Raw genomic sequence first — 12,914 nt, 5'->3', positions numbered from 1 at the left:
ACTGAGCACTCCTTTCCAATTTTTTGTCCCAGGACACAGAATCCTGAAGCATAAACCTTGGATTCAAATACTGTTGTGTGTCATGCTTTCACCTGTTATTCTGTCAAGTTGGACAAGCTGATGGCAATAGGAGAAAAATACCACAGACTGCAGTAAATGTGGCATTTTGGGCACTCTGGGTGAAGCAGCATGTTCTGTTCTGATATGCTGTAGATGTCTAAGATAAATACAACCATCAGAACAGCTACAGGACTGTTCAGACCACAGCACAAGCTCCTGGAACTACTAAGAACTGGGATGCACATTTCTGAATGGCACACAGCTCCCACTGCTGCTTTTGGAGCCACAGTCATATAGGGTCAGAGGTGCAGTAAAAGTTCTCATGGCCTATAAAACAAAGCGCAACAAGAGTTTGTATTGGATTACCCAGGGGTCACATGGGGAAACAATTATATCATTTCAGTTACTACTTCTGGCACTAACATACAGCATTATATAACATATAAGCACTTCTGAGATTTTGAACAACAGCTAAAGCTTGCATAACTATGGATGAGCATGCTCTAAAGCATTAATATAGTCAGTCTCATACTAAATATCTGCCTGATAGGAACCATACCAAACAGTCCTGATTCTGTAAAGATGGTATTAGAGACTGCAAAAACCATCATACTGAAAAAACACAGCACAGAAGTTGCATTGTGTCTCATTATCAGACCTAACATTAGATCTGAAGTTGCAGTTCCTGCATCTAGACTTTATCTTCTTTTCTCTGAGCTCTCATTTACATAGTTTGTGGTGCATTACTCAGCCTTGGAGATTAATCCTGTACCAAAGCAGTTGCCATATGTTACTGATGTGCCTAAAATAAGAGTCAAGGTTTATTTATTTTAATGTAACTGAATATTATAAATTATGCTGTGTTGGGCCTGTGCAAGACTTGTTAATGAAATGAGAGCACGAACACACACTAATGAGAACCCCTTTCGTCAGCTCACCTGTGCCATGTAGACACTATGAAGTTTCTGATGTTTCCTAAGCTGATGGCTCCCCCAAGAATGTCCTTTAGCTGTTCATGACTATCTGAATAGGAAGTAGTCAAAGGTGAGACATAGATGGGGTATCCAATTGGCTGGTCACAAGAAGAGTTGATCATGTTCCTCAGAGCTTGTTTAGCATTTTGGATACTTCCTCTTTCTGGATTACGATTACGCAGGAAGACAAGCTCCTGCTGTTGTCCTGCCCACAGGCCACGTACACACTCCTTATTGACCTGCAAAAGCCAAGAAGAGAGGCTGTGTCAGAAAGTGAAGCAATGAGAGAGCATGTGGTGACTGCTGTGTTATACCAAAGCCTTCGTAAGCACATGCAGCATTGCACTGCAGGACTGCCAGCATTCACATGCAGTTCTTTTACAGGCTGAACCTAGGGGCACAGGCTGCAACAGTGAGCATAAACAAATTTAAGAATGGGATGAGAAATAAGTGAGAAGGAACTGATTTTCTGATACAATACTTGCACTGTATGAGAAGAACCAGCCCTATTAATAACAAAACAGTAAAGATTTCAGTTGAGGCAGCAGTTTGGTACAGTTATTAAAATACAGCTTGCTGTCACACTGTGAAACGTACAGAAAGCTTACCTTAATGACCCTGAAACTGAGATAGCGCTTATTGAGCATGATGATCTTGTACTCATTGGTGCCATCGTCCATCACGTGGCGCAGAGCAAGGAGGGACGGAGAGTTGGAAAGAACTGCACTTCGCCAAGCAGGGTCCCCTTCATGTGCTATAACTAGATTTTCTTCATGAGTTGTTATAGCTTCATAAAGGACAGAAGGATCATCATATTCATCTGGAGAAGTGAAGTGATCCTGTTTCCAATAATACATGTTCATTGAGCTATGATTAACATTTCAGATGTAACTACATATAAAAATAGAACATTTCACACCTCAAACTTTTTAAATGATCAGTGCATAACACAAAGTTAACCATCACCAGTATCAAATACCTACTTAAGAACACTGTTAAAGATGACTTCTTTTACAACAGATTGGTTCTGTTTGCCTGAATTCGCTTCAACTTAAAACCAAAATGATTGGAAGGACCTGCCTATAACTGATTCCAGTAAATTTCTAGATTAATTTTACAGTAGATTTATATCTATTTATACAGCTGGCAGAAGCTTTTTAGTTTTAGCTTCTCTTCTTATTCATAAACTTCCAACTGTAAAACACTCTTAAGCACTGATTATTTACTGAGACTGTACTATATGAAAATAGCAATAATAAGAAAAACAATATTTACTATGAAAAAGTTCACATTAATACTTGATGACAAACTTCTTCAGCATCAAGACAACTTACATTACCATAAAGACAACTTACATTACTGCCAGTCAAATAAAAACTAAAACACAAAACAAAACACAAAACCTGCAAGTTCAATTCAGTATTGAGTAACATTACTTTCTGGCTAAAAAAGGATTGTGGTTAATAGCTAAATTTCCACACTGACTGAAGCCTGGGTGTGCTGATGCACTGCAAGTGAATTAAATCATTTTTTACAGATTAACAGAATAATGTTCAGAACTCTTATTTTTTCACTGCTGTTGTGACCTGTTTTTCTCTCTCTCTTCCTTCTTTGACTTCAATCAAACCCATTTTGCACAGCAACCCTCTGAAAACACTTAGAGAGCTGTTGAAGTGGTACTTCTGCTGGTTTCAACAATAATTTGGTAATTATTCTGCTTTGCTGTATGTATTCCTATCACACGCCTTCTCCTAGATTCAGAAAGTTTGTGTTACATGAATAAGTTAATTCAATCACTGCTAATTTTGGGAGACCCCAGACTGCAATGAAGGCAAAAAAGAGAAACCTTTATAATTATTTTTTAAATTGCAGCTAAGATTTGTTTACTTATTATGATTTTCAAGCAATCTATTCTTCCTGAGTACCAACACTTCTCCCTCCTTACAGAGTGCTTATCACTAAGTAAATATTTTCTCGTACTTGCTGAGTTAATGCATGCACTGGTCAGAATTTGAGAATCTTCACCCACACTTCACTACAAACTCCAATTTCAGCTTATGGAAAAGCAACCTTCTCATTCTCACCTGAAACTTGTGATTACAACACTTCAAAGTTAAAGGAACAAGAAAAACAACTCCCACTGGAGGAGAGCACTACACAGCTTTGAACGCATAACCTTTTAAACCAATTACCTATGTGTAGGGAGGGAAGAGGGAAAACATCAGAGAAGCTGCTCATAAGGGAAATCTCTAGATAGGTATGAAACAGGGCTTGACATGTTCTCTGATCTACAGTTAATGTAATTTTCAAGCTCTGAGCATAAACAGCATTCCCTTTTCCTCTGTATCACCTTCCAAAAAAAGTTGTAATAAATCAAAGGACAAGACACAATAGTCCCTCGTTTTCAGTAGTCAATTTCTATCACAGTCCTTTTATTCTCATTCTCTTTTTCCTTTCTCCCAGCTACTAATTTTTAAAAGAAAAAATGCACAAAAATGAAATACTGGACACATTGTTCTGTGTAATCTCTCACTTGATGTAGCTTCAGTGACATCCGTATTCCAGGGACCACTACTTTCCTCAGTAATTCCATGTCAGCAAAGATCCATTCATCTCTTATTGAAGATATACGAAAGTCACCCTTAAATAGGGCATGCAGGCCATACAAGAAGGATTCCAGGTTACTGTTGAGGGGGAAAAAACGAAAACAACCCAAATATTAACAGAAGTACATATCCACAGTTATAACTGAAAAGAAACTACTGAGCTGCACAGAAAGGCACACAATTCTTCTCTACCAAGGTAAGCCACAGGATAAGACAGGGAAAAGATGTGTGTGTAAAAAACTTTGGTACATCAGATGCCTACCTGCACTGAACAGGTAATGAACAAACTATACATGCAACAGACTATTTATGTGGACTAAAGCAAATAAATATCACGAGGAGTGCCCGATTTAATTCAGAAGATTTTAAAAGGCAAAACTTTCCAGGGTATAACAACAGACCAATTAAAGAGGGTATCCAACTTCAGTTGTCCATGCTTTATTACAAAATAAAAACATGGTTAACTTTTCATGCTTTACAGAAACTATTTGAATTACTAAGCTAACTTAAGGGTGAAGAGTCATATATGCTCTGATGAATCTTGCAAATCCATATATAAACAACCTTTAAGATGGCTGTTACTTAGAGGAATTAATCAACAGTTGCCCTGAAACTGAAGTAGAACAGGTTTTATAGTCAGCATCCAGCTGACCAATAGCTTCCACATCCAATTATGCTTCTTTTCAAGCCATCACCTTGTGATTTCCTGAACCTTTATAGCTGTATTTTACATTTGCTTTCTAAAATTGAGTCTGTCAGCCTGCAAGAAAGTTGCCATATGACAACAGATTTGAGCTGAAGATTTGTACAAAACACAATTGCTTGCCACAGAGCTGCCTAAACTGTGATATTTACCACAATGGTCTCATCTAACACCCACCAAGACATATCAGTTTTTCATTTTAAGAAACTTTCCTCTTTTCCCCCTAAATTCCATATAGCACATCTAGTTGGTGCAGGAAATGGAGCTTACTTTTAGATCCCAGACAATTCTAAACTGGTTATAGCCAGTCCTTACCCATTCCAGAACTCCCATCTTGAATTAGTTCAATAAAACAATATGCTTAGCTGCAAGCCCTCCGACATTTGCTCTTCTATAGTTCCATTTCAGTGGTTGTTGCAATGAAGTTACATAGCACATTTGCCCAGCTTAAGGCAAGATGGCATTAATTATCTATTTATTCTATGAAAAGATACTAATCTAAAACCTAATCTAAGAACTCAGAGGGATTTTGAAGATAGGAAACTTAGAGCAACAATATTTTATTACCTAGACATATGATGTGAAGCTGTTCCCAATGCTCTCCGCCCCAGAACACACAGTCCATAACACAGTGTCACTAGGGGTGAGTCCTTACTTGAATCCAGTGGCTTGTAATAACAAAAGAAAAAATAAGTTAGGTGAATGGAAAAAAGAAATGGCCACTGAAAAGGAAGATTCTGCCAGATGAAGTAAAAAGACCCAAACATAGCAGTTCTCAAGTGTGTGTATGTACCTACCACAACAGTCACTCTTAAAACACTTCTGATTTAAAGTCTGAGCAAGAGTTTTACAAGTATATAAGAATACTTGTACAGGTGAACACATATATATGACTATTTGAAATAAGAAACTGTAAGCTAAAGAGATGTATGCTACATTCCTCATGGTGTGTATCTTGCAGGCAAACTGCTGATTAGCTAAATTATAGGGTTTAGACAAAAATATTTTCTGTGAAAACAGAGGATTATCACTGGTTTTGAGTATTTAAGCCTGATTTACTTGACAATTTCCCTGGACTACAGCTTTAGTCAAAGGGTTAGTTAGGGGAAACTTGCCCTCAGTTCAAGGCCAGTAGTATAGCCAGGGAATATAATGCCCTAGCAAATGGCATCATTTAATTAAGCAATTAAATCTGATTTTCAATACATACACAAAATATTTAATGTTCATTTCTTGGAGGGAAATAGTTTTCTTTGGCTGTTGATTGTCCTTTGACCACAGGACACTAAGTCTTACCCCTGTTAAAACAGGCTTTAATTGATCTTTTATCTCCAAAGCAAAACTGAGCCCTTAAGTCTTGGGTCCCTCATTAACCACGTAAATTCCATTTATATTCCCATCCCTTTATCTCAGTCAATGTCTGCTTATGTCAATAGCAAAGTTAATTTGACACAGTTATTTTGTAAACAGTAAAAAGTCAAAGCATTCTTCTACAAACATACTAACACTCCTATTTAAAAGGTGGAAGGATTGTGGAAAGAAGAAAAGGTTGAATGTAGGATGATTGTTTACACAAGCCAACTATTCCAGTGGTCCAAGGAAATGGTATTATGCGATCACTGAGAAAGGAGGAGTCTAAGCTGGAAATAGGTATCTTGGGTTTTAGGGATTTTTGTTTTGGAGTTTTTTTAAAGTTGGGGTTGATTTGTGAACACTGATATCTAAGTACGAAACATCAATCTGCAGACATAACCTTCTGCATGTAGATAAATGTCTAAGATTCAACTGGTTGATTTGAACTGGCAAATAAAATTCATTAATGAACTGGTTAAACTGTACACTGGTTACAGAATCTATTAAATTCACATCTCAGAACTAGAAGATCAAAATAATTTCAATCTAAACACTGGAATTCTACATACTTCTTTAAAAATCAGCACGAAACCCATCCGTAAGTCAAACCAACAGGAAAAAAGTGACACCATCCTTACCTTTTCTCTTCGAGAGCAGCAATATTCTATCCAGTTCAAATATATCATACAGAAGCTCTCTCGTGAGATCCCTGCCAGACGGTGGTCATAATCCTCATCAATATTGGGGTTAAATGTTGGGTCTACATCCACGTAATTGCGGTCTGTGCACAGCCGCAGGCCCTCCTGCATGGTCTCGTTAGCTAACCATTCCTCTAGCTTGGGGGAGCTTGTGACATAATAGATGATTCCCTGAAACAGCAGCAGTTAAAAATATGAGTCAATACTGCAATTTAAAAAAACCCCGTCCATCTCAGTGTTTCAACTTATTTGAATTTGTTTGGTGAAAATGAACAGAACTGATAAACAGTAGCATTGACACTGCTCACAGGTACAACAGATTTGCATAGAAAACACAATACAGTTGGTGTATAGGAGTATTTTTCAAATACTGTCAGGATTTTGAAGCCTACACTGAAGGAATAAGGAAAGAAAAAAACAGATGGGATAGGACCCTCGCTGCAATTTTTGCAGAAAACAAATACATAGAACTTTTTATTTAGTTAACACAGAGGCTTAGATACAGAATTTCCAAAGAATTCTACATTTTTTTAAAAAGCTAAAACACAAAACAATTTAAGACCCCTGTACTAGGGAACAACTTGTGTGCATGTCTGAGTAAGTATCTTGGAAATATATTAACCTGAAAATTTTCAGCTCTCAGAAAGAGTAGCTTATGAAAAATCTCAATTAGTGCACTGATTACCTAAAAGGATCTGAGGTTACAGTCATCTCAGAATTGGCTTGCTTCTTTTTTGAGAACCAAAGATAGGTTTGGACAGCTTATAAAGACCAAAGCAGCTTGGCTTTCTCTAAAGAAACAAACTAACCAACTTTTCTTTTACAACAGAGCTATTGTATTTCAGTAACAGTTTTGAAGTTCCTATTCCAGCTTCAGCTAGGAGGTGTCCTCTCTCTGATCTAGAGTACAGGGTCATTGTCCTGCTCAGGTGCTGGACTACTGAGTCACCATGAGTACAAGAAACTGTTCTCCTTTGCAGGAGGTGTTCATACACCTGTAATTACCACCTCACCCCATGATCCTCATGTGACAGACATGATGGGTTTAAGACATTGAGCAGTTGCCAGGTGTAGCCCAGCCAGCCTCCCCCCACGGGCTGCACTGAGCTGAACCGCACCTTCACATAGTAGGTGGTAAGAATTTTCCGGAGATCAAAGACTTGGAGCATGGAAGCTGCACTGTTGTCAGTGATGCTGTAACCCTCCAGAACATACTTTGTTACAAGCACTTCCCAAGCCAGCCAACGCTGCCCAAAGGCTGCATTAAAGGAAAGCATGTGAGGAAGGTGGCCTGGTTCACAGCAACAAAAACCTTCATCTTCCTCTACACCTTCAGTGATGGCCTCTACTTCTCGTTGCTGACAGTAAGTTCCTTAGGAGAAAACACAGGAAAGAGTTGAATGCTTTATATGATTGCTTTAATGTGAACTTGTGTTTAAGAAGACTTGAAATTTCAACCTATTTCCAACTAAATTCTTTTAACACTAAGTGAACTATCCACCAACAAACGCAAAGGATTTAGATAGCTTAATTTATCCTCTAGGATCCTATTTCAGTTAGGTTTCACTAACAAGTAGCCACGTTGCACTAAAATGGAAAGAGGGACTTAGCGTCAAGTGACATGAGCATCAAGAGGCCTTGCAGGCCATTTTCAAAGCAATTTATTAACAGGATAGAACTGAAAATAACTTCAATTTCTAAAGCAGAAGCCTACTTTTTAGTGCAGACAGCTAAGGACATCTAAGACACTCACCTCTGAATTCAAGCCCCCTCAGCTGGAAGGTGACCAAGCCGTTTCCTATCTCTATAAGGTGTACTAGTGCATTGAGGTAGTCAGAGGCTAGGATGAAGCAGTCCCCAGTACTGTAGTTTCCCCAGCGACCCAACAACAAGTCTCCACATAAGCTGTGCTGAAGGGAACGGGTTAAATGCTCATAGAAGATAGAATTCAGGTTGTTATCATCTGAACCTGCAGGAAGATTGGATTTAGGTTATCTGAAACTGCAGAAAAACATCCAGCTGGATTTACTTCACATTGAATCCTATCTTATTCTTAACCACAATACTGTTTCAAGGTCATACTCTATCCCCCACTTCCCTCTTTTTATGAGACAACTACTGCAAATGAATCTCAAGCGACATTTGTATTTTGAACCAAATTTTTCCTTAGTCACTCCTCCATTTCCCAAATTATTCCTTCAGTTCCATTCGTGCATCTCCTATCAACCTATTCAAGATAATAAAGTGCAAAAGCAAATGGAGCACAGACACCTCAGTGATGTCTGTTGTACTCATTACCATGACAATGAGACACCCTCAAACAATACTTGGTACTTTTTAAATTACTGAAGAATAAAAAGCAAAACAGTTTAATGCCTGCTACAATTATAAATAAAAAGGTAAATGCAAACCTAAGAGTGAAATCAAAACACTTATGGGAGAGCCTAAAGAATAAAGCAAGAGATGACAGAAGAAAAACAAACAGTAGACAGAGCGACAGCTGTTGGACAAGATCAGAGGGCAAAGTGATCACGAATCCTATAAAAATCCAACAAAAAGCCATTTACATTTGGGGAAAAAAAAAGCACTAGAAGAAAACTCACCCCTAAAAAAAAAAAAAAAAAAAGAAACCCACCAACCCACTTCCAAATGCCACCCCTCCGCAAAAAAACCCAACCCCCCAAAAACTCCAAACCAGCTATCAAAATCCATCTAGGAGAACTACCTGGATTCCGATCCAGCTGCGAAGCCAGTCTAGTATTTGAATGATCCACACGTTTTGTGCTGAAAAGAATAAAATAAAGCACAGTTAATGCAAAATACATTACTGCAAGAATGTCTAAGCAAAGAAACTAATAATATAGTGTTCAATATTCCCAGTGAAATAGTTTCAAAAAGTTATTTTAAAATAATTTAAGATGCATATTTTCTGCTCTTCTCATATGCGAAAGTATTTTTTGTGTATGGTAGCATTATAATGCCTAATAAATTTCTCCACAGTAAATAGCAATAGAATAATCTTGCACTTTAGATGAAAGTGCCTACATTTTCTTAGGTATCAAAGTTTTAGATGTGAGAATAAATTAAGACCAATTAAATCAGCCCAGCTAACATTTCAGTGGACTTTAGTGAAAGATGAATTTTTATACAGTTCTTTCATTATCTGAAATTACAACTATAATGCTTTAATCTAAGATTTGGAGCATTGCATTTAAACTGTTCTAATGTTAGAAGGGAAATAAGAAATACCAGAAATATCCATTCAACTTGCCCTATTCTGTTTATATAATATTTTATTGGTCTGATAAGCTCTCTATTGCTGATAGTTTAAGAGAAATAAAACAAAAAACGTATTCTGACCTGAAGATTCTTTTACTACTGATCCCATCTTGAACAAAAAAACCCAATTACTTTGAAATAATTTTGTATTAAGTTCAGCCAGTTTTGCTGTGAGCAGAACAGTAACAAACACAGGTAAAATACACCTATGAATTGGTCCCCAAAAGCTTTTTATACATAAACTCACTTTTTGATTAAAACTACACTTCACAATACCATAAATTTCATGTTTAAAATATCAGGATGGCATACCACTATGTAGAAATTACTTTAGCAGCTGAAGCAAATGATCCTAGTGTAAAAAACAGCTGCTACAGTATTTCAGAAACAAGTTCAGTGAAAACTTTCAGTGCTTTATACTAGTTTTCTCTAGGGAAAAACAATAACAGAAATTCACAAGTTAAAAAAAAAACAACCAAAAAACCACTCCAAACCAACATCTCAGACGTACCTAGTCTATTAAAAACAAATTATTTAAAACTTTCTCGTTTCACCTACTTGTAGTCTCTTTCCCAGAATTTGACAGGCCTGGCATATGAAGTGATGAATATTGCACTTCCCAGAAAAGGATTCAGTGGAGTAGAGAAGAAAGCTGACACAACTGCTTGGACAAACAACATGGCAGAATCTGTAGGATAAGAGAATTAAGGAAAGCAAGGCAACAACTACCTTTTTCTTAGCTTCTGTGATTGTGTTCAATACAGACAGCAACACCAATGAAGAGTAAAACAAGATCTCTATGAATTTCTATGCAGCAAAGATGTTTGTAGGATTTCCAGCATTAAGGGGATTCTTTTTGTTTTTAAAAACAAATAGATGGAAATCTGGCACCAGACATGACAGTCATTCCCAAAAATTCAGTTGAAAATACTACATTCAATATACTCCATTCAAACCAGCCTACAGAAGTTTAAAACGCAAGACTCAAACTCAAGGACTAAAACCATAATGATTCCTGTAAAAGGGAATTACTATCAAAAGGAAAATCATGTGATTTTCAGAATTACTTCTGGTCCATGTTTTTTTTTTACATCAGGATGCTATTCCTACCATTACAATATAATTCACAGCATTGTAACAAGGCAGAAAGTGTGCACAGCTTCTTTGTAAATACTCACTAGACAAACCTGCTCTTTCAGCAGTTTTACCCCATAACACAGAATCCATTACAATGCAGTACTCAGAAGTTATAAATAGATGGCTTCAGAGGAAGGTTTGCATTTTCAAAGGATACGTGGCACAGCAAAGGGCTGGGCAAAAGCATGGAAGGCAGACCCCCATGTGATCTGCCAGGGAGCAATGTAGGTATATACAAATCTCAATTTATAAAAGAGTTCCCAAAGCTACAGGAAAAAAAAAGAGAAAAACAATTCAGTATTTTCACTAACAATCAACATGCCTTGCATCTTGAGGAATTTATTGGTAATCCTAGAGTTCCTACTGATCTACCAGAAGCTTTGACACTTCAAAAAAGGATGTTATTATAAAAGCAAGTCACATAAGATGCACTTCCTAGTTCTACATACAAACTCAGGAGATATTTAGAAACTTACATATGGTTTCTCAAGCCAACAGAAATGCTTTGGGACAGAGAAGTCTTAGCTGCCTTACAGCATATCTATTACAGTACAAAAGACTGAGAATCTGCAAGGTTACCTATCAGATAGGACTATCCATGTGTTTTCCCCTTTGGATGAACTGAAAAACCTAAAAACAGAGTGAAAAGTTACCTTGCTGAAGAGTATGGACATGAAGAAGAGATCTAGCAGCATGGTCTCAGTAAAACTTTTGTAATCAAAAGTAAAGAAGAGCACTGTGAAAATAACAGTGACATACTGGCACGTTGGGCTACTGAATGATGAACGCAGTAACTTCAAGCCAGCTATTGTGATCATTAAAGCACCCAACCTGTGTAAGGAAGTCACACAAAACAGTTATTACCTGTTATCTGAAAAGGGTTTAAAGAACACTTAAACTGTGCTCTCATGCAATATCAATGTCTTCAAACTTTGATTTGGGTTTGCTTTTGGAACTGGGGGCAAAGGGTGTTAATGATTAGTTGGATTTTTTAAAAGATAACATCTGATTTTTTTTTTTTAAAGGTTACTATCTAAATCTTTTCATCAGTACTCTCAAGCCAATCAATGTTCAAGATTATTTCTAAGCATGCCACTAAAAAAGAAAAAAAAATAATAGGAGATGAAATATCCTTGTGGTCTGAAGAAAAACTTGGTCTTTAGGTTAGGAATACTAAAATGCAAAAAGTGCTAGATTAATCATCAAGAGGATGTTAATGAACACTGGATTATCATTTCCTGCATGACTATACTGCTCTAATTTCTACTGAGGGAACAGCAATTGTTTTCAGACATAGCAAGTGACATACCAAAGGGTTATTAAAAAAAGAAGTTAAAGTAACATAACAGCAACGTTCCTCCAAAAGGTGTCATGGTGACCGTGATAATGAGCCCAAAGCAAGAACTTACTAGATGCAAGGATTAAAATTAAGAAAGCCAAAAAAGCCACATACCACCCCACAAAATAAATCTAACAACTTGCCTCCCAAAATATTTTCTGTTTAGTTTCAATATTTATAGTCCTTTATTCCTAAGAATAGAATTTCAAATCCAAAAAAGACACCTGGTTACTGTTTCTTGGAGGCAAAAAATGCAGGGCTTATTATTGAGCTTTCATTTGCTGAGACAGTCAGATACACTGCTCAAGGGATTACAACTAAGACTCAATTTAAGAAGCAGTGTGCAATTCCATCTGGATATGGATTACACTTAGGGGCTAGGAAGCCTGGGGAATTCCTTGATGAGTGAAGAAAGGTGCAGAGGGGGAGCACACTGGCACACCAAATCCGAGAGCAAGTCTGAAATTTACACTTGATAAACTACCAGAACATATCAACACTATCTTGAACTTGCCATCTGGATAATCATACTATAGACTCTGTAGCTCAACGAGTAAACTTATCACAGTACTAGGTAATTCCACAGCACGTCATCTTCACAGTATATGCTAGGAGTTGAATGATTTATCTTTGCAGGAGTGTCCTGTTTAACAGTGTAATACTCCAATCAGTTTAAGTCAGCTTGATACAGGCTTTCAAATAAAGAAAAGCTTTATTTATTCCTTGCCTTACTCTTAAGACAATACCATTAAGGTATTCTGTCTT

The 12,914-nt window shown here is 37.2% G+C and overlaps 1 protein-coding gene across 8 annotated transcripts in view; it reads right to left on the bottom strand.

The window, feature by feature from the left end:
* PCNX1 (pecanex 1) overlaps positions 1 to 12,914 on the bottom strand; it is an 89,253-nt gene that overhangs the window by 12,856 nt on the left and 63,483 nt on the right. For all 8 annotated transcript variants that reach the window (XM_074542891.1, XM_074542893.1, XM_074542892.1 and 5 more), the window contains 11 exons: positions 11,464 to 11,641; positions 10,968 to 11,076; positions 10,232 to 10,361; positions 9,120 to 9,178; positions 8,148 to 8,363; positions 7,513 to 7,766; positions 6,335 to 6,565; positions 4,911 to 5,011; positions 3,568 to 3,718; positions 1,643 to 1,873; positions 999 to 1,273 (listed from right to left, as the gene is read on the bottom strand). In XM_074542891.1, the coding sequence (XP_074398992.1) occupies positions 999 to 1,273; positions 1,643 to 1,873; positions 3,568 to 3,718; positions 4,911 to 5,011; positions 6,335 to 6,565; positions 7,513 to 7,766; positions 8,148 to 8,363; positions 9,120 to 9,178; positions 10,232 to 10,361; positions 10,968 to 11,076; positions 11,464 to 11,641 (1,935 nt within the window). The remainder of the gene's footprint in view (positions 1 to 998; positions 1,274 to 1,642; positions 1,874 to 3,567; positions 3,719 to 4,910; positions 5,012 to 6,334; positions 6,566 to 7,512; positions 7,767 to 8,147; positions 8,364 to 9,119; positions 9,179 to 10,231; positions 10,362 to 10,967; positions 11,077 to 11,463; positions 11,642 to 12,914) is intronic.

The sequence above is a fragment of the Zonotrichia albicollis genome, chromosome 6, assembly GCF_047830755.1.
Source record: "Zonotrichia albicollis isolate bZonAlb1 chromosome 6, bZonAlb1.hap1, whole genome shotgun sequence".
NCBI lineage: Eukaryota > Metazoa > Chordata > Aves > Passeriformes > Passerellidae > Zonotrichia > Zonotrichia albicollis.
The sequence above is the reverse complement of the archived record's forward strand: the minus strand, read 5'-3'. Positions and strand labels throughout refer to the sequence as shown.